The following is a 23,773-nucleotide window of genomic DNA, read 5'->3' as shown; positions in this document are numbered from 1 at the left end:
CAGCCTGACCTTTAAGTCCGATGTCCTTGTGGTCCTATCGATATTGTGTCAATGTCCTTATACCGTAATCAGACAGCAGTGTGAAAATTTACAGAAATTTCGGGATCATTACGGAAAATTGCAGAAATTATGATATATGGCGATGTTAGAAACTATTAGCACCAACTTAAAACTTCACAAAGGATTGATTAGAATACAAATGACATACTGTTACAATAATCAAATGCACAGCAACTAATCAATTGAAATTAAATTTGCTTTTACTCTTCTGCAATATCTTGTACAATGTGAAAGGAAAAATGTATCGGCTTTTATTAAAGCCAAACTTTTGATAAGAATTTTAATCAGACACTTTTTATTTATTTAGGTATTATAAATACATATCTAATAAATCTTGATAGTGGATGTGGAGGTGATATAACATATATAAGTAGTAACCCCAAATGAGAGACTTTTCAGCAAACTTTATTAGAAAAAATAGTCAACATCCTGTTCCTTTGGTCTCTCGGATAGTTATTTCACTGGCACTCATACCATATCTTCTTGTATTTATATGTTTGTAAAGTAATGCATTTTCGGAACTTTCCAGAAAAAAAAAAGAAGAAAAACCAGGCTCATGGTTTCTGATGAAAAAATAAGTTTCATGAGCAAATCAAATAGGACCAGAGATTGCATATACTAATTACCTGCTAAAATTCAATAATTTGATTCAATATATACAGAATCAACAACAAAAGAAACAACTCAAGGTTGATACTGCAGTAATCAATTTCTTTCAAAATAAGAACCATGCATTTTGATGAAAAAAAATAATTTCATGACACAATCAAATAGGATCAGAGATTGCATAAAAAAGTCACCTGCCAAACTTGGATCATTTGATTCAATATATGGAGAATCGACAGTATTGAAAAGAAGAAACTCAAGGTTGATACAGCAGTGATAAATTTCTTTATTGGTAATTAGTTCCATCTATCATTGGCGTGAAGTCCCTGACATTGACAGTAATACCCTGTGTTATTACCCTCTCTAATTAATAAGTATGGACACTAATTACATCTAATTCTCCTATAATTGATAGAACAACAGGTGTTCTTTATTCTGAGGGGTTATCAATGGTGGAGGGTCTGAAGGAGTAATTTTAGAAAACTTTTGGCTCATGAACCGAATTCACATCTGGAAAAGTTTTTTTTTATCTATTTTTCAAAACTGCTGGAAAAATAACTTACTTACACAATGATTACTACCTTAATTTATAATTCACAGGAACCTAACAAAATTTCATAGTAGGGATTTCATCTCAATCTTAACCAAACTAAAGAACATCTATAATTTGTGCTCTATATTATTCAAATCTAAATTGAAACAACAAAAAATGAATTCAACTGTTAGTTGAGTAAACAGATATAACAAATAGAGAAGAAATTGGTTTCAGAGTTTCAATTACTCTATCATAATTACAATCGATACCAAAGTTTTCTTAATCTTACCATAACACAAAGTTGCTTTGTATAAATGAAAGATTATGAGGGAAGGGATGGCTAAAACAGCTCTGGTGCCAAATAGCAGACCTTATGAAACAAGTCACAGACACCATAATGAAATTAGGTTTCTTCCATTACCCTAATTCTATATTATCGTCAGATGTAAGTTTACTTTACTTGATAAGTAATTTACAGAAAAGCCTTTTTCACTTCATGATCATTCTATACAATGATTTTATACAGTAAAGCAAAATTATATATTTTCAGCTTTTTTAATAAGGTATTAGTTCATTGAAATGAGCATGCTTTGTATTGTGCATGGGAATTCAACACATGAACTCAATACACATACAGAGCATTTCATCTGTGTGTGTCTCTTCCTTTAGTCTTATGCTTTCAGATAAATGTCTTCTTGTGATTATCAAACCTCCTTACAAATACATGTACAACATTCAAAAACTTAGTAAAAAATTCCAAACATTGTACAAAAAGAGATCTAGATATATGTACAAAACCAAGTCTTTCTGTAAACGTCACATTTTCACTGGCACCACAATTGCTGGATTATTAAGTCATTTAAGCCAATTATTCTGAAAAATGCATTAGTATACACCAAAGAGATTAACACCTGTATTTTTTTATTCATCTAATTGGGAGTATGCTAAGACAAGCAATGTGATTTTTGACGTTTTCTGCTTCATAATTCTGGATGCCAACTGTGTATTCATGATTTGAAGAAATGTCATAATTGCTTTGTTTAAAAATTAACAATAATATCTGGTTTTATCATGCAATAATTATGTCTACCACAGACCACCAAAGCTGTAAATCTAAACAAAATTGACATTGTCTTGGAAATGCAGGTTTCAAAATAGACGTGATGACGCTTGTTTCAAAAATGTATTGGTTTTAACTATCAAATAATTGGTTTTATTTTGAACTACAGATAATTTTTCATGATTAATACTGCAGAAAGTTTCTTCTATAGATTTAAATAAAATGTCACCAAATGAACTTCACTACCTAGGTACCATTCTGTCTTTGACCTCAATCACAGACTTCCTTCCTTACAAGATTCAAATTAGAAACAAGATTCGTCTATTAATGCCCACTCTGCCTCAAAATGGAAACAACCATAAACACAAAGGCCTACACATGATTCTAATGTCACTTTTTCATGGCATAAAAGTACAATTATTTCTATGAAAAATCATTTTTGAAATATCAACCTACATTGAAGAAAACACTTTGATCTGGTTTCATCTGATGTAAACCTACATTTTATACCAATAAAGTACATGGAGCATGCAATCTAGGTCATACATGTTTGTATAATATTGAAGTATAGTCAAAACATTGATTGATTGATTTTTTGGTGATAAATGCCACATTCAGAACTATTGGCTATGTCATGGCAGTCAGTTTATATTGGTGGAGGAATCGCTGGAGAAAACCATAACATTCGGCAGAAAATCGACAATCCTACTCAGTGATGACTGGCTAGTGATAAAGTAGTTGAACTTAAGACCACTCAGCCACCAAGGCCATACATCAGTCAATACATTTATCATAATTTACATTTCCAGCCGCAAATATTACATGCATATTCAGGACATGACCGATTGTTAATGTCAAATACATATACCCTGCTTATTACTAGACCTACACAATGTGTTAGATATTAAAGATACCAGCTCACATTTAACAGTGTACAAAAAGACATGTTCAACATTCTTAACATCATATTCTGTCTATGAGATCTATGAGCCAACCAGTCTTTGCCCTAACTCGTAATAAATATGCCACTTGCTAATATGGAGAAGTAGAAAATACTAATTTCAAAGTCTTAAGAATGACTTTGCCAAGGATCAAACCAATGATCTCCCTCCCACACACAATGTGAATATACTATAACAAGACAACCTTGGTCTTTTTTTTGGTTTTATTGCATTATGGTATTGTTTTTCATATAGCCATAGAGTACAATATAGACAAAGACATTGCAGTATTTTACTGAATGTTGACCCTAAATGGACATTCCCTGTGTTTAAATCATCAAGATAATATGAGCATTGCTCTCTTCAGCATTAGTAACACACCAGGAAGCAATATAAAACCATAATACATGTACAAAGACAATTCCACAAGCAAACAAAAAATAAATCTGTTCTCAATAATGTCGATTAGTGCCTCCTCCGTTTTTTTTCTAAAGGTCAAAGTATTAATTTTCAGATTCAGTATGATGGTATTGCTAAAAAATTCAAGGGGTGAGAAAAACAACCAATAGTGGTGCTGGAAATTTCAAAAATCTTATGAATGGAGAAATATAGTGATTTCATTACTATCTGTAGTCTAATTGTTGCAATTGTCCCGACAGCAAACTTTCAATATATATTTATGTATGCTTTATCTATTTTTTGTTTGCTTGCAGGATTGTGTATTTTAAGTTGTTGTACATATTTGCATTGTATTCCATTAAAAGCTCTCTAGAGCTTATGTTTTGTAGTTGATAACTATACCAAATTTTAAAAAGATTTTATATTAATCTTATTTGATACCAGTATTTTGAAGGATAAAATTAGTTTAAAAATATACAATAGGTATGAACATATCTCTCAATGGTAAAATACAGAAAGAGCTACATCTTTCACTTTTCACTATGGGATGTTAGGTAGTTTTAATCTAACTTTTCTAAAATAACGCTGCCCAAAATTAATATTAACTTGAATTTCATACTTTTAACATTGATCTGATAAATCAAGGCTATTGCTTAGAAATTCAAGGGATGAGGAAAACAACCAAAAGTGGTGCTGAAAAATTCAAAAATCTTTTGAATGGACTATAGTAATTTCAATACTGGCATGTGTAATCTAATAATTGCAACACACAATTGTCCTGACAGCAAACTTTCAAAATAAAAGACAGAAATGTGGTATGATTGCCAATGAGACAACTATCCATACTATTGTAATTACTGAAATCTAGTTCAAAGCCAATTTAAACTAATAAATAAACCATGTTAATATCAATCAGTATACATCCAACCAATTTAGTGTAAAGATGTCATAACCTGAGTATTAGAAAAGCATGACCTTTGTTTTTACTATATTCAATTTTTTTCACTTAAAACAGTACAAACAGTTTGAACATACTGTGCCTATACAGATCTGAGTAATGATGATGATTTTCTTCTGAAGCCGATTTCCTGTTCTTTCTGGCATGGTCTTATCATTTGGATGAAAGCCTCAGATTTACATCTTAACTAAATATTATTCAGTTCCTACAAGTTTACTTTCTTCCTTCAATTTTACTTAATAACATGTATCAAGGAAATTCTCCTTGATGTGTTTCCTGTTAACTTTACTTAATTTGGATAAAAATTTAAATGTCATATCCTTGTTGATATGTTTTCAACTCATTAAACTATAATGATTTTTGTTTTAAATCTAGAATCTTCATGTATCAAAGAAATCTTTAATTAAGCTGGGTAAATGAAGTTCCATATACCGATCTATCTGATGTAATTTTCCTAAAGATTAAAAAATAATTAATACTAGATTTCAAGTAATCTCTTGTTGGAAAAAAATGGGGGTGGAAAAGCTTTATTCTATTTCTCCTGAAATAATTTGTGATGGAGACTTTCTATGAAATTCAAAATACAGGGAAGTTAAATTGAACTGACCAGATGTAAGGAAATAGAGACGAGGTTTAGGCGTTCTTGTGGAAAAAAACCTCTACAATAATTAAAAGAAGCAACAGCTTTGTAAAATAGCAATTTCCCCTATATTTTTCATTTCATTAATGAAGAAGTGTGGGTCGACAATCTATTTTCAATAATTTAAAGGCTGAAAATTCAATTTTGCTCAAGTTTTCAACAATTTAAAATTCAAAACGGAATTTAAACCTCATCAACCTGGATCAATTTATTTACATCAGACAAATTATCTTACATAAATTGATAAATAATGAAATCAGTTCAGTTCACACTGAAAGTATGCGAAATTACTGTGATTCTTTAGTAGTTGAGCCTTTTATATTAAAAGATATGTTTAGCTAGAAAAAAAGTCTTTGTGGGAAGCAGTTTTATTTACACCCATTGTAGATATTCCCATTTAAAACATATTTTCAGGAAATGTTTCCACTTAAAAGAGTTATAGTAATGCTACTGTAAATTATATGATTGATTGATTGTTTGATGTTTATCATCACTTTCAGCAATATTGGCTGTTTCTTGGTGGTCAGTTTTATTTGATGGAGGAAGCCTGAGTGCCTGGAGAGAACTATGACCTTCAACAGGCAAACTGACAATCCTAGTCAATTATGATTGGAGTCGGCACACCTGCAAGGTGCAAGGTTCGAACTCACAACTTCAGTGTTGACAGGCTAGTGATACAGTAGGTGGACTACTTAGACCACTTGGCCACAGAATCCACATAAATTATATGCCAAATGGAATAAGATAACAGTTCCAGTTACCAGTCACTATCCACATATTTAAGTAACCGGTTAGTACCGCAGATTCTTGCATTTTCATGGATACCAGTTTTCATGGAAATAGGGAAAAATGTTTTTTCACAGGATATTTGATTTCATGGTTTTGCCCACGTATTCGAAAATTTGTACTTCATTGAAAATTTAAAAACATGGTTTACCTTAACCACTGAAATCCAAGAAAACTTGGATCTCACGAATATTATTGAATCCAGTCTATATATGTTCTACTTACAATCTTACTAAACACAGGTTTTAGTTTATACCAGTCATTATGCACATGCTACCATGAGTTTGCTAAATTCTGTTGCTTATTTTGATAGAATAAGTAACCATTTATTAGTGATGCTTTCTTGCCGTTATTTTTAATTGGCTAAACACCTCCACTTGATCAAGTAAAAAACTTACTGACAAGAGAATAATTTTCTACCTTCATCAGACTGAGAGGGAACATTGTATTAGTAAACATCTTCAATTTGTATTATCATAATTACCAGATAATAATATTTCTGGTAAAAATAAAATTCCATTTCATCTATTAAACATGTTTCTTTCACTGCCAGCCAGAAATAATTTTAATGACCTATTTTTTGAAAGTCAAACTATGCATGTATATTCAACTAATCTAATTCCATTTTACACAAAGAGAAGAATGCAAAATAAACATTTAGGGTTGTTGTTTCATGATTATTAGAGTATGTTACTTAACAAAAATCTAAATTAGATACATTATATTCTTAAAATAGCTGATCCTCATAATTGATGTTTTGACTGAAGGGTGGATTAGATAGAAGAGTTTCTATTATTTCAACAAAGCCATAAAGATGAAACACAGCTGAAATATGAAATGAACATTCTGGAAAAATAAATAGGACAAAGTACGTTTAACGCTGACTGTTATACTATTATCTCTCGTATTGCCAAAATTATAAATATGGTATGAATTTGTTAATGAGTGTACACACTGAAATGTCTCTCCCCTTTTCTAACTATGATTGAATTCTATGTTGGAAATCTTTTATATCAAGGCATCACATAATCTTAATATAATCAATGATCCATGAAAATGAGGTCAAGGTCATAAATAACCCAGTTATACAGACAATGTACACTTTACCTTCATTCTCTACTGCAAATATATTTTATCTTATTCTTCTAGGATCTGAAAATTAGATCTAATTAAGAAAACTTAACATTGACCAGTGAACCACGAAAACCTTGATTGATTTTGGTGTTTAATACCACATTGAGGGCCTTGCACAAGATTAGCTAGTTTGATGGTCAGTTCTTTTGACGGAAGAAGCTGGAGTACCCCAATAGAGAACTCCTGACCTTCAGTAGGAAAACTGGCAATTCTAGTCAATTAAGATAGGAGTCCAAAGTACCTGCCCAGAGCGAGGTTCGAACTTACTAGCTCAGTGTTGATAGGCATGTGATAATTGTAGATCAACTACTAAAAGACTACCTGGCCAATGAGTTTACATACACAATGTAAAAGTCGTCAACATTTTGCCCACTAAGTATCATATCTATGTAATAATATAAGCAAGCAATTTGAAGCTAAACAGGGTTCAATTGTTAACTAGGCTTTGATTCTGGTTAAACAGGTTAAATATCATTGTAGTATAAATTATATAATACTACAAGGGCTTTAATTTGACAAATGGTGTACTCTAATACCCAGTTACATCAGTCTCATAAAAGATAAGAATACAGACCTATCTATCAATTTACCCATCTAATAGGATTAATGAATATTAAGATATATCCTGTCTTTTTTCACAGCATCTATAATTCCAAAGCTAAGGAAAAGAACATACCAATCAATTCTTACATATTGTTTTATCAGGTCTATTTGGTCAATTTACTAACTGATTGCATTACCAGTGTTAAAAAGGAAATAATGACCAAAACAGCTAGGACCCTAAGATGACTATCAACAGATGCCAGAAGAATGCATTTGATTTCTAGACAAATTTCTCATAAGTTTAAATTTTGTCTTTTTGTGGGAAGTCAAAGCTCTTTTTGTTTTCAAAGAAAGCACTCTAATTTCAGCCGATAAAAGATTTTGTTCAGACATCAATTTATGTGTTAGTTAGTTATCTTATCTTTTTCAATGGTCCTTTCTTTGGTATATATAACAGCCACAGGGACTATCATATTACATTAAAAATCCTAAAATGTCCCTTGTAAGCAGAACTTGTCAAAGCCAAGAAATCAAGTATTCATGAAAATACAATTTTTTATCAATTCGCAAAATTTGATTCTCATGAACAAAAATATATGAACCCACTCTACATTATATTGATAGGTCCTTTTTCCCTACAACTTTGTAGTATGTTTTATACTAGATGTTCTAAAAGAAATATTCCCTCCCTATAAATAAACATTATAAGTGTTCTTCTACCAGTAAACACATCAAAACAAAAAGTTGTTCACAATGTTGTGCAAAGTACATCCTCACTAATTGTTTAGAGATTGCTCACTGGGTACATTGTATAATAAAATTTTCAAGTCCCATTAAACAGGGAGTATATATGCCTGGCAGATATGAAATATTATAAAGATTCAGAACAAATATCAAATCATTTCATAATAAAGAAGCTGAGTAATATGAAAGGAAAGTTATGAAATAGATGAACTGATTGATGAAAGTACAGACAGATGGACTGATTGAAGAAAGTATGGACGGACGGACTGACAAGAGGAATGCTGTATACCAACGAGAGTGGGAGTATAATTATATCTATATTAATAATAAGACAATTATAAATTATATCACACCACAAATAACATCATTAAAAAAATAATATGATTCAGCAAACATATAAAAAAAAAACACCAATTTGAGACATTTTTTATGATACTGCTTACAGAAAACATCTCTCACATTTTTGGATCATCAAAGGTTTATCACATTATTGAGTTGAAATTATTGCAAAAAGCACATACATATTTACAGATTAGAAATATGTCCCTAAAGTAGGTGAATATATTGGAAACCCATTCCATTTTCACAAATGAAATTCCCCAAAAAAATTAACTATATTTTGAGCTCAAAAGGGTTGTAAATTTCTGTGTCATTTTTTCTCTTGTGGAGAGTTGTCTCATTGGCAATCATACCACATCTTCTTATTTTTATATTCAAATGACATTTATATTTTATACTAGTTGTGGATTTTTTGGCCCAAAACAATGTTACTGGATTGAGTTAAGCCTTCCAATTGATATTTTATAGTGTGTTTTTCTATGTTGTGATGTTATACTATTGTTTCAGAAAAAGGAGAAGGTTTGGTACCATTTAAACGTTTAATCCCGCTGCAAATGTTTGCACCTGTCAGGAATCTGATTACAGCAGTTGTCGTCTGTTTATGTAGTTCATACGTGTTTCTCGTTTCTCGTTTTTATATAGATTAGACCGTTGGTTTTTCTGTTTGAATGGTTTTACACTAGTAATTTTTTGGGGCCCTTTATAGCTTGCTGTTCGGTGTGAGCCAATGCTCCGTGTTGAAGGCCATACCTTGACCTATAATGGTTTACTTTTATAAATTGTAACTTGGATGGAGAGTTGTCTCATTGGCACTCATACCACATCTTCCTATATCTATTGGAATAAGGCCCCTTTTTCCAAATAAACATTTTAACAAGTCAATCTAATAAAATGATGAATAACACAAAATAAATCAATAAAGTACAGGTCAAGACCAGATGACCACAGTGTGACAATGTGACACCAATCATAAGTTGAAGATTAAGTAGGAAAGAGAATTAATACCTCTAGGGATCAGATTAACTACCGTTATAAGGTCAACACAATGATCATTTGACATTCAAATCCATGACTTTGGATTACAAAACTGCAAATAAACAGTGTGTCCTTTTGTAAATGTCAAATTGTGCATCAAATAATGATCTGCATTCCTTTTTCAGTGCTAATTTATTTAATACTACCTTTTTATAGACTGCACAATATGTTCTGATAATGAAGACATATTTGTTCAAAGCATGGTATAAAATTGTCCTTTTCTGATGTATCTTACACTTTTAATTCAAAGAAAATTACAAAGATTTAATTGCGCATTTACATAAATGAGACAAATTAAGGAAAAGGAGATTTGGATTGGATGCATACGAGACAATGTTCCTTAAAGGAAATAGTCACAAGTCAAAGGAACAGCATTTTTATTGCTGCTCTTCATCTTAACATTAAATTTAAGATCTTTGATGATGAGTTAAAGAACTAAGAATGATAAACTAGATCAAAACAACACTAGTGTCAACATAACAGTCATAAAATGTATAGAGAATTAAAAAATCTAAATACAGAATACAACCTTATATAATATTTCTGATATTACATGATAAATTCTGTCAACATTTTCATACAACTTTTAATATTTTTCTTCACAACTTATTACAAGAAGAAGAAATAGTATATATTTAATATTAATTATTTTCTTAAGACCTACAAACTATACAATAACTTGATACAAACCCAGTAGTCAAGTCTAAAAAGCCAGTTAGTATCGTACTAAATGTACCAAGCATAAACACTTTCTCGCAATTTCATGGACCTGACCATTAAAATAATGAAAGTGGGATTTTGGCTGGAATTGGAAACCATAAATGTGAAGAAGAATGAAAGGACCTAATCAAGCAGGTGAAAAGGTTTCACAGGCAGAAATGTACAAACTGGCACGCAAGTAGAGATACAGGAATAAACTCGAAGAGTTCATTGCAAAACTTTTGTAAAAAGAAAAGTGAGCAAGGGGTCACTTCAGTAAATCCTAAGCTTTTATCATGGGAACTACAGGCAATGACAATACATGTTCTTGCCTTTTCAAGTTAATTTGAAAGAATCGTTAAGAAATCTTACCTGTTGTATAAACTTGTTTCTATGGTAATCTCTCAAACGAAATATCTGTTGGTTAAATCCATGCAGATCAGCTAGGCTTCCTTCTGTAAAAAACCAAGAAAATACTTTCCTTAGAATGATGTACCAATACTTTTCACAGCTATACCACCCTATAGCAGAGGCCAGTTTTAATGGAACACGATACCATTTACATATAAAATGGCCATTTTATACGAGGAGTCCATTGTAATTAAAAGTTTCCGGAATTTTGTATGCACCAATCTGTGCCAAAATGCACATATGAATGAATCACTTTCACTACAACTATTTAATGATAAGACCTTTCACTAGCCGAAACATACATACACAGATCAGTTAAAATTAGACGACCAATGATAAACCAGGATTTTACCTGTGTTAATCAATACAAATCACCTTTCTGATCAAATTGTGCAACCTTTTTCCCAAGCAAGATGTTTTGTGGTAATGGAGAGATAAGCATCTGTAACCATGATCAGCTGATAAACAGAAATCAATTTCATGTGACATTAAGAGATTTTATGACATGATTGAATCTCCTTCAAAATGAATACAATGCATTTTTTTGCTTCTAATTAATTGGATTTGCAAACTCAATATATATATTACTTTTACATAAGTACAACATTTGTAGCTAATCAGTGATGGGAGTACTTTTTAGCTGACCCATTTATTATCAGTAAAGAATTCATGTGCAGTGAAAAGTGCCTGTGATACTATCAGCTGGTCATACTAAAATATATTACACTATTTTTGTTGTTGTTGCAAACAATACATCCTGTACAGTGGAACTGAGTTATAATTAAGTTTAAGGTTATCTAGAATAATTAAATTAAACAACAAAAAAGAATTAAATCGCGAAACTTTCAAACAGAATTTTTTTATCAACTTGTTTAAGATGTAATTTGAGATAATCTTATGTTTATATTTTTGATAGCAAAGGGACTTCCTAATCAGACATTTTTCTTTTTTCATCTACATACTTACCAGTATAATTTAATAGATGGACATTATGTCATGAATAAAAATTGATAAAAAACATGTAGAATTTCCAAGATATGTAAAACAATACATGAAGAGATAAGATTAATCAATTTTCCATTTTCTGTATATATATATATATAGACTTATAAGTTGAACATCATGACATATCAATTAATTGCCTTCTGATAATTTATAACCTTATTAGTTTTGCTAATATCTGGAAGGAATTGAAGACTTGATCAAATTAACACCTAGTTGTGTCAGACACACAGGATCCATTCATATGGACAGTGTCACTTCCGACCCAAAAACATCACTCCCTTCTGAGAAATTGATGAATTGACACAGTTGTTACATATATAGCATTTCATTGAAAAATGATGTGAAGGTTATCTTCCTTGGCACTCCGTGAATTTCTAATCCTGGCAGTTGCCATTTTGCTTAGAGGCATCAATATTGATATTAAACCTGAAGAGGCTCAAAATGGTACAAATGTTGACCTTGTCTTCTTTTGTATTAAAGTTTTGTTACCATATAAGATTTGTAAGATTTTAAATTTCAAACACAGTAATTGAGTGTTCGTAGGGCCCCAATATTAATTATACATTGATTATGCAATAATAATGTTTATCATAATGATCAAAGTATTTTCATGATCCTGTTTACCAATTATCATGGTTTATAGGAAAATCTCTTGAATTGCATTGCTTCAAAATCTCCTTTAAAGCAAAAATGTCAAGTTTGAATACAGCAGATTAGCTTCAAGTAACATCCTTTTTGTTTTACTTTTTTCTATTATACTAGATATATATGTTTACTGAAAGCTTTCTCCTCCAGTTATCAGCAGAGTTAAACCTGTATTATGAGGTCATCTTTAGAAAGATAAAAATTACCTTATAAAAGATCTTGAGGTGACCTTTAATTAATTTCAGGATAAAAATATACAAAAACAAGATAAATACTCATTAATTTATCCACTTGCTCTTGTTTTTGAGTGGAAGGAAATACCTACACCAAACAATAAGGAAGCAGACGACAGAAAGTACAAAGTAAATAAGTAAATTAGAACACAGCATAGATTAACAATCTAAAGCTTGGTACCAAATTTTGAGAACCACAGTTTTATTGTTGCTTAGATAAATGCAACGAAAAAGTTCGTATACGAAAATCAATGTGAAGAACATACATGTATGCAGTAAACAGGAACTGAATCTGTGATGGATCTGAAAATGTGTCACATTATATAGCCTATATTGCTCAGTCTTAAGTTGTCTATGTTTAATTTTGTGTACTGCTGTTTGTCTTTTTTGTTTTTTTTTCGTTTTTTGCCATGGCATTGTCAGTTTGTTTTGAATATCCCTTTGTTATCTTTCGCCTCTCTTTTACCAATATGAAGTTTGGTACCACTTAATATCAAGAAGCTCTGATTTACAGTTGCTGAGAAAACTGGGATGAAGATTTCTTAAACATGAAACTATGTGAAGAATATGTCAAGTATATATAATTGACAAATTTAAAAATGTGTCACACTGTATGAAGCTTAGTGCTAAATATCAAACAGCTCTGATTTGCAGTCGCTGAGTAAAATGCAAAAGAAATGTATTGTAGAACAATAAAAGTTGCCGAGTAGATGCAACAGAAATGTTTTTTTAGAATGATGAGTCTATGAATTGTATAGGAAATGTCATTTCATGAACCTTTAAATTGATGACTGCACTCGCATCTGTATACAAGATATGAAGTATCCAGGTCTTCTACCTTCTAAAATATACAGCTTTAGATAAAGAGCTAACACTGTTGCTGCTGAATTAACATCTCTATGACCTACATTCTGCAACCAATTTCTAAGACAAGCCCAGGGGAGCCAAACAAATGACTGTAACAATCTACATAGAATTGACTACTGCTTAGCACTACAACAGTTTTGACTATAAAAACATTCTTTATATTTAAGATTCTCCTATTGCATTTGTCCTTGAAACATGATAAAGAACCCCACAGTCAATTATTTTAGAATGGTAATTGCCATGAAATAAAGAGCATGATCTTGTAATAACTGTTGTGTGGTAGAAAACACTTTTGTACTCCATTTACAGAAGTGTTACATAACCTTTAACAAACAAACTATGCACTGAGATATTTGATACTTTTTTCAGACCATTATTTTTCAAAGGAAAGAATAGAATATTAAGTGTCACAGTTTATACCATAACATGAAATATCCCCATTACAGTATTCTTTATACTGTTGGCATCCACCTACACCAATCCACAAGATTGATGGCTCCCATTTTATTCAACTACTAATGATAACAAAGGACTGAAATACATGCCGATAAATATCAAATGAAAATTTTCCAATATAAAGATTTGCTATAACCGTTATGTAGTCTCGTTAATCAAATGATGGTGGACGTTTCTACTTCGTTATTCTTGTTTTATATACTGTCTTGGTTCAATTAAATGACAATGCGTAAACTGTATGCTTTTTGTACCATGTAACTTTGCTACTTTGTATTCTATTTGTATTCTAATATAAACAATTTATTTCTCTACCGTTCAAAATTCCAATAAATTTATTATAAGAAATATTTACTTGCACTGAAGAATCCGGTACTCAAAACAACATATTTGTTTCTGTTCTCAAGTTTTTCTACAATTAGTGCTATCTAAATTTTATTTCCTGACAAATCACTAAAGACATCACCAATTTTTTGTTATTAGGGCATTAAAAAATTTACAAAATAGTCCTTAAAAGGTCTTCACAATTAACTTTTTTAGTCTTAGTAAGGCCTTAAAGAATTAAGAAAAGTTCTAATAGGCATTTAATAATTAACAATAGTCCTCACAAGGCCTCAACAATTAACAATAGTCCTTGTGTTGCGAGTTGATGCCCCTTTACCCTTTTAACAAGTAACTAAAGTTCTTATAAAGCCTTCAATAATGAACAATAATCCTTGTGTTGTGAGTAGATGCTCTGTGTTGTGAGTTTACGCTAGTTGTAAGTGAGTTTATGCTCCTGTGTTGTGAGTTTATGCTCCTTGTTTTGTTGATTTATGCTCCTTGTGTTGTGAGTTTATGTTCTTTGTGTTGTGAGTTAATGCTCCATCTATTGTGAGTTTACTGCTTAAGATTTGGATGATAGCTTCTGTTGTTTAGCTACTAACAATAGTCCTTAGAAGGCCTCAACAATTAACAAGACTGCTAACAATAGTCAAATCTTTCCATTTCAATAATTAACTCAAGTCCTTTTAATCCTTCAACAATCAATGATAGTCCTCATAAGGTCTTCTTCAACTGTGAATGAATAATAGTTCTTGTTTTGTGAGTCAAGGCTCATTGCTTAAAACTGTAATGCTAGCTTCAGTTGCTTAATTTTCATCTATACATGTATATGATATTAGCCATACTAATAAAGTCCAATCTGTCTAACATCTCCCCTTTCTTTTTTTTTCTCATAAGAACAAACAACATACTTCTTAGATTTTCTTATTCATGCAAAAAATATAAATTAAAAAAAAGCCAACAAAATGATTTTTTTTAGTTCACTATCAGTCATTCTATAAAGCTTTCTAGAGGGTAAAGACCACCTATGAGTAGGCTCGTAATGACAAACAAAACAACAGGTGTAATAGATCTAACATCTATCAATGATATGTCTATTTCATTTAGGCCAAAGCAAACTACTATCAAATCAGATATAACTTTCATCTTTAATAAACAATGATGTTGGCAATATATCATATATAGTATGTGTTTCTCATTCTGTGTCTCAATAACAGGATCTGTCAAGGTCAATACAGACTATTGGTCATTGTTGAAGGCCATACAGTGACCTATAGTTGTTAATTTCAGTGTCATTTGGTCTTGTGGAGAGTTGTCTCATTGGCAATCATACAACATCTTCTTATTTTTATATAATTACAATATATGTTTTATGAGAATCCATTAGTTTGATTGGCTAACAACATTCGCGCCTCATCCAAAAATTAACATTCATATCAAAATGAAATGTTACATTCGTAATGACACGTGCTTCCACAAAAAAGTGCTCAGGTAAATAAAAGAAAAACTTGATATAACTTTTTTCTCATGGTCTTAGTACTCGAGTATTAGCATAAAAATGTAATTATAAGAAATGAATGCTTCTTTTAATAATTTGATAGGGTTGCACACTTTAACACCCAAATAAATTGTAAAAAGAAGCATTCATTTCTTAAATAGAGTTCAAAGTCTAAAGTACTCTGTGAAAACAGATCTTCAAGTTACAGGACATGAAATTTAGAGTTATTAAAAGTTGCAGCAATCAAACTAATTTGTATTTATAAAAGAAATTACCTATTAAAATTGCAGTTCTTAGTTTACAAAACCAATGATATTTTTTATTACTACAATGTATCTTGGTACTAATTTGCTATTCAAATGACATTTTAATCAACCCTAACAGAACATGAAATGATTAAAGTGTCAAATCTCATATTTTGTGTTAATGAGGTTTAATATTTCTTCCAATCCAAATACTTTTTTAAAAAAAATAACATGTTTTTCAGAAATATCAGTTCAGATCATATCAGAACTATTTATTGAAAAGAAGTAAGGTTTGTTTACATAGATTTCACCGTAGCTTTATGATATATCCTTACTATTCCACAATACTATGAGATGTAATAGTACTGCCAGATGTATGTACTATTTCTTCATAGTGTATTTTATTTGAATTGTCAACTCTCCATGATCAAGGTCACTGAATCTTGTATTTATAGTAATATCCTTTGGTCTAATTACACATTCCTTTGGCAAGAAATCTCCTAAATTCAAGTTAAAGCACCCTTTATCTAAAGATGCTTCATTAATATGAGAATCATTTATAGTACAATCAGTATCAGGCTTAGGAGATCCTGTATTGGAGTTTCCATTTTCCTTTATAGCAGGTTCATTAACATTGTCAACCTTTCTGTATTTACATTGCCTCGGCAAGTCTTCTGTTTCAACACAATCTCTCTTCCTTTCATTGTGACAACATTTAGTTTGGTCCCCCTTACATATAATAGACTGGTTCCTTACATTTTTAATATTTTGAAGAGTTTCACAATTCACACAATTACTTCCTTGAGTATGATGACAAGATATTTCTTTATTCTGTGTTTTTGTCTGGTTTGTTAGACAACTGTTCCTTTTACTACTTCCCTGTTCTGAATTGTACATATCTAGCAATATTTCCTTATCTGTAGGGTCAAATCTGCTGGTATCTTCATCTTTAGAAGAACTGTTATCAGAAATCTGGTGAGACAACTGTTCTTGTGTGATCAGCTTGGGATCATTCAGAAAGCTGAAATCATCTGTTGAGGATAAATTCTCGCCTGTTGTTTCATTTGTATCATTAGGTTCTTCCAATGTTGGAGTATCCATATTTTCTTCCTTTACTCTATCAGAAGATCTGCTTTCCTTGTTTCCATTTGAAACTGGTTCCTTTCTTAAAACTTCTGTTACCTGACTGTTAATCTTACATGTATCATCGGTGATCTGAATCAAATTTTCTAATCTGATCTTTTGAATACTATTATTACAGAAAGAACCTTTAATGCTCCCTTCTTCCATTATTCTTTTAATGTATGATCTTAAACTCTCTGTTCCTAAGGGTGTATCTTTAAACAAATCTTTGTATCCAGGATGAAAATAAAACACATCCTTAACATGAGGATTAACTTTTGAAATCGAAGATAAATATTTCTCCAAGACCTTATAAAAACATCTTGGATTTCCAACATTTTCGTAATATTTGATATATTTATACTGTACTAGTTTTCTTCTCCAACCTTTAGCATGTTTAATACCAATCAGAGACCTTGAGAACTGAACATATCGTCCAGAACTATCCCTGCAGAAAACAAACTGGCTTTGTTTCAGATCTCTATGTTCTTCTGGTGAATGAACCATAAAGTACTTGGTATTGTAGTAGAATACACAATAACTCAAACCTTTGCTGGTATTCATATTGAATATCTTCTTTTCCCACAATGCAATTTCTTGCTCCACTGAAATTAGATTGATTTGTTTCTTCATTTCCGGACCAGCTGGCCGTTGCTGATGACCTATTGACCACAGTGCATCGCATAACTCCTTGTTATCATTAAGAACTCTATTCAAAAGTGATAGTGAGGGCCATCCAGTAGTCCTCAAGTATCTTTGGACTCCTAATACTAGGCCTTTCAGAGTTACAAATGAATAAAGTTGTCCAGTTTTAGACCTCACCTCAAATATAAATAGTTTCAGAAAATTTCGAAATTGTTTTTCTGTTATTAAGGCAGTAACTTCCTCTAACTTAGGAATATGTGGACATTCTGAACTTGCTTCTTTGGCGTTCTGAACTTTCGCCCATTCATTCCAGAGATTCTTTGCCCATCCTGTGTTATTGACAGTATTCTTGAAATACATTTCATTCATCGTTCTCTACTTTTCACAATATCCTCACAATAACTCAATACTTTCATATCTTTCTAAATAAAACCGTCTCTCTTTCAAAAAGATGTTCCTGCATGTGATATTATATAAACCAATAAAATGTTATAGATACATTCATGAGGGCGTTAGCAAGATTGAGTGTATCTAATTTACACCAAGATAATATCAAAATGATAGATTTCAATGATTTAGGAGGGGGTCTTTCAGCAATTTGACCTTTAGTTATAAAGGAAAGACATGATAAATGCAGGATATTCAATTACAATTAATGACATCTTGGTGTAAATATGGAAATCCTCCGGTTTGAAGTTCATTGCAAGTTTAAGTACGCTAGGTAAACCTGATAAGATAAGAGGTGTATGGAATTTGTATTTAAAAGATACAATGGGGCTCTGATCAATCTTAGGTCTGGTTACTCCCTAACATACAGGTGATACATAACAAATTTCATTTTATGTTGTCTCTAACAAACTAATTTAATATTTACCATGGATTTACCCCTATAGCTACACTCTCCCTCTATATTCAAAGAAATCAAAATATTTCTATCACATGAACATAAATATCAGTGTCTACAGTATAGAAAAATTTTCAATCAGTGTAGTTTAATTGCCAAAATCAGAAACTTTTGCTGATAAAAGATAACAAGTCTACATAAATGATGATTCTTTTGTTCATAAATGTTTCAAACAGAAAAGATATTGATAGAGATGATCAGAGTAAGCAAGTTTGATGAAAATATCCATGTATAAAAAAAAAAAAAAAAGATATATAATCTGATCAGACAGGAACTAAGACCAGACAAAACCAGTTTACTTTGTTGTTTGAAATGCAGCATTTTACCTAAATTGAGGTTATCTTTAAATCAGGACTGCCAATATAAAAATGTTTCATAGAACCTAATTTTAAGGTTTCAAATCCCTCAATCATTCTTTTTAGGAGTTTTTTTTAATAATTATATAAGGCAATATGTAAAATCTCTGACTGTTCAAACTGGCTATGCTTTGGAAAACCCCAAATATTATAATAAATCAATTAATAAAACAGGTGATGCATAACTATTCCATGTGTAAAATAAATCTATTATTGTTTCATTTCAATCTGACAGCATTCTCCCTACAAATTTTAGAAAGCATCCCATTAAAAAAATCATGTGGCAATGTTCCCAAATTTTAAATGTAGTAGATTTTATGTAGACAAATTTTTTGACACACTAACAAATATATGGATCTACAGGATAAAAACAATATTCTACCTCTGTGAAATACAATGTTGGAAAATGGACTGAGAATACATGACATAGCTGCTACCAACCCATGAAATAAATCTAGTTCCTTAACATTAGAAATTGTAAGATTTTACAATCAAAGAAAACATGAGCTATGACATTAAGCAAACAAGCATCCATCCAGGGACAACTGTACACTATAAAAATAAGAAGATGTGGTATGATGCCAATGAGACAACTCTCCACCAGAGACCAGAGACCAAATAACAGAGACGTTATCAATGAGTAAAACCCATACCACATACTAAGCTATAAAAGGCCCCAAAATGATAAATGTAAAACAATTCAAACAAGAAAACTAACAGCCTGATTTATGTACAAAACAATAAACGTAAAACAAATATGATATACAGCAAGAAACAACAACCACTGAATAACAGGCTCCTGGGACATAAGTGCCTATTAGACAGTAACATATAAAGATTGCCTAGGTAAATAAAGGCAATAACAAGGCCCTTTCTTTTAGGTGTAATATGAAGTGTGGCACATTGATGGATTTTATAAATTATGTAGTACTAGATATAATAATCTTGCAAAAACATTGATGCAGATAAAACCGCAAAATAAATATAAAAAGAATATTAATGCAGATAAAACTACAAACTAAATGTATAATAAATAGGAATTCCATTGAAGCGGGAAAGAGCAAGACCAGAAAAAGTACATGACATGTACAAATATTTGGACAGGTATAAATCAGAATATCTTCAAGATAAAATCTGTAATTCTAATCATCTGCACTTTTAATTCCTTATATACATATAAAAAAATATACAAACAAACCATCAGTCACTAGTATTTACAACGCTATTCTGTTCTTTCTGGTTAAAATGTGTTGAACTACATCCCCCTGTGCTATATCAAACATTTGTGGTTAAAATTTTCTGGCAAAAAACCCATTGTGTACTCTTGCATTAAAGGGGAAAGAGCAAGATCAGAAAAAGTACATGGCATATTGCACTGTATAGTGCATTAACATTGTACGGATTAGAACTTTTTTAAAACTATATTAAAGATGCTTATCTAACCTTTTCTTCTGAAAAACATAAGAAATTGATTACAACCAAACTATTCGCCATTAATGAATTACTCAATAACTCATTTATTCTGTAAGTTTCGTCTCCATCTGTTCTACAATCTGATTTCTGAATCAATCAGAGTTTGATGTCAACGTCCACAGTAAACAAACAATATCAGAGTCAATGTAATGATGTTCTAACATTTTACGATTGCTGCATTCCTATTTATTATACATTTAGATTGTCGTTTTAACTGCATTAATTAAGGTCTTTCCACTCCGTTAGGAAAGACCTTATTGTTTTTCTAATGTTTTTTTTTTTTCTTTTTTTTTTTTTTTTCTTTTTCTTTTTTTTTAAGGTCTTTCCACTCCGTTAGGAAAGACCTTATTGTTTTTCTAATGTTTTTTTTTTTTCTTTTTAAGGTCTTTCCACTCCGTTAGGAAAGACCTTATTGTTTTTCTAATGTTTTTTTTTTTTCTTTTTTTTTTTTTTTTTCTTTTTCTTTTTTTTTTTTTTTTTTTTTTTCTTTTTTTTCTTCCAACATTTTTTTGGGAATGCCCTCCCCCCGTTTCTATTAAAGTTATCAAGACCAAATATAGACCATCGATAGACCTCATCATGAAGTATTACCACATGACCCTGTTAAGGATTTCATCATCCCCTGTAGAAGTTATCTCCCTTTTATTGGATTTTTTCGACATTGCCTCCCCTCGTTGTTTTTAAAGATATTATGACCTTATGTGGACAATAGGTAGATCTCATCATGATGTACTACCCTATGAGGCTGCGTAGGATTTCATCATCCCCTATGAGAGTTATATCCCCTTGAAGCAATTTCTTTCCTTTGCATTTTTCTCAAAAAGTATTAGGGATAGAATCGATTTGAAAACAGCAACATGTACAGGAACAGATGGCAATATTAATGAACATATAAAATAATGTTGTTATTGACCCTTATAAGGAGTTATTCCTCTTGAAAAAATATACACAATTTTTGAAAAATTGTATTTCGAGAACCGGAAGTCGTAGAGACTTGGGACCTACACCAATAATCTTAAGTTCATGTGACCTTCAATTTGCACCTAAGGTCAAAGGTCAACGAGTGCAAAAAAAATTTACGCTGCAATTTCAAGCTTACATATTAAGAAAACGATAAGAGTTTGCTGCATACATACTGTGTATAAAATGTTCCTCTCGACGAGCTCTACATTTTATACATTAAGCTCAAAAATGTCCGACCGTCTGTTCAAAAGTTACGACGAGATAATTCTTTAAATATAGTTTTGTGTGTATATCTTTTAAAAGGTAACAGATATCAACCTACTATGAACCGCAAAAATGATCAGTATTTTAAGACCTTCAATTTGAGGTCAATGTCAGGTCATGATGAAATTTTACCTTGACCTTCAAAGTGTACTATGACCCTGACCTTGTGAAATTTGAAAGGTCAAGTGGTCCTGAGTTGAATGGTGGTAGTCCCATGGTTCTACGACTTCCGGTTCTCAAGTTTGGTATTGCATCATATATTTGATGATTCATTGTGACCTTGATGAACTTCGGAATTGTCCCAATTTTTTTTATACAATGTTGTCCTTTAAATGCAGATCATTTATCATTTAACAGATTTGAGATATCTATTGTCGTTTAAGAGATAATGCAGTTTGAAATTTTGCAAGCGGAGGCATGTATTTCTGAATCAACAGCAGCTTTCCACCTGAAATTTTCAGAAATTGAAGAATTTAACATGTCTATATGGTTGACAAATTACCAAAAACTTTCAATGAAAAACTTTTAAAAAAAAAGTCAATTTGAAATTTTCATCTTTTACATTGACTTTGTAAGTTTCATAAGTTATATTTATATAATTGATGTTGCATCATTTTTGGCACTTTGCCAAATTCAGTCATTATGTTTATCAAATTGAACGCCTAAATGAGCTGTACTCAAAAATGAAAATTTCAAACCACTTTTTCATCCCAGTTGGAAGGGTGGGGTCATTTAGTGCAAAAAAAACAAACTTCTCAGATGGTTAGGTTGTCGCATATCAAATGAAAGTCCATAAAGCGTACATTTCAAATATCAAATTGACGTCCCCAAAAAATGGGTTGGGTGGGGTCATTGAGTGCAAAAAATAAATTTTCTTTTAAGATAAGGCTGTTGTATATCAAATGAAAAGTCTGACCGTGTACATTTCAAATATCAAATTCATGTCCTCCAAAAAAGAGTTGGATGGGGTTATTTAGTGCAAAAATCAAACTTTCTAGAACATGTTGCTGTCGCATATCAAATGAAAGATCATCAAGTCTACATTACATATACCATACTTCCAATTTCGAAAATATAGGCGGATGGGGTCATTAAGTGTAATAAGCGAAAAGTTTGAGAAGGTATGCTTGTCGTATATCAATCGAAAGGTCGTAGAAAGTACATTACGAAAACATCACTTTTACAGGAAAGACCTTTCAATTGTTTTACAAACAATTGAGATACTAGTTTTTTTTTTTTTTCTTTTTCTTTTTTTTTTTTTTTTTTTTTTTCTTTTTTTTCTTCCAACATTTTTTTGGGAATGCCCTCCCCCCGTTTCTGTTGAAGTTATCAAGACCAAATATGGACCATCGATAGACCTCATCTTGAAGTATTACCACATGACCCTGTTAAGGATTTCATCATCCCCTGTAGAAGTTATCTCCCTTTTATTGGATTTTTTCGACATGGTTCCCCCTCGTTGTTTTTAAAGATATCATGACCTTATTTGGACAATAGGTAGATCTCATCATGATGTACTACCATATGAGGCTGCATAGGATTTCATCATCCCCTATGCGAGTTATATCCCCTTGAAACAATTTCTTTCTTTTGCATTTTTCTCAAAAAGTATTAGGGATAGAATCGATTTGAAAACAGCAACATGTACAGGAACAGATGGCAATGTTAATGAACATATAAAATAATTGTGTTATTGAACCTTATAAGGAGTTATTTCTCTTGAAAAAATATACACAATTTTTGAAAAATTGTATTTCGAGAACCGGAAGTAGTAGAGACTTGAGACCTACACCAATTATCTTAAGTTTATGTGACCTTCAATTTGCACCCAAGGTCAAAGGTCACCGAGTGCAAAAAAAAATTACGCTGCAATTTCAAGCTTGCAT

General features: G+C 31.3%; 1 protein-coding gene across 12 annotated transcripts in view; it reads right to left on the bottom strand.

Annotated features, from left to right (window-relative positions):
• The window catches only part of LOC127735151 (rho guanine nucleotide exchange factor 28-like), a 169,248-nt gene that overhangs the window by 95,428 nt on the left and 50,047 nt on the right, over positions 1-23,773 (bottom strand). For all 12 annotated transcript variants that reach the window (XM_052245235.1, XM_052245240.1, XM_052245244.1 and 9 more), the window contains one exon: positions 10,852-10,934. In XM_052245235.1, the coding sequence (XP_052101195.1) occupies positions 10,852-10,934 (83 nt within the window). The remainder of the gene's footprint in view (positions 1-10,851; positions 10,935-23,773) is intronic.

The sequence above is a fragment of the Mytilus californianus genome, unplaced genomic scaffold (genome assembly GCF_021869535.1).
Source record: "Mytilus californianus isolate M0D057914Y unplaced genomic scaffold, xbMytCali1.0.p SCAF_3, whole genome shotgun sequence".
NCBI classification, from domain to species: Eukaryota; Metazoa; Mollusca; class Bivalvia; order Mytilida; family Mytilidae; genus Mytilus; species Mytilus californianus.
Note: the sequence above shows the minus strand (reverse complement) of the source record. Positions and strands in the feature narration are given on the sequence as shown.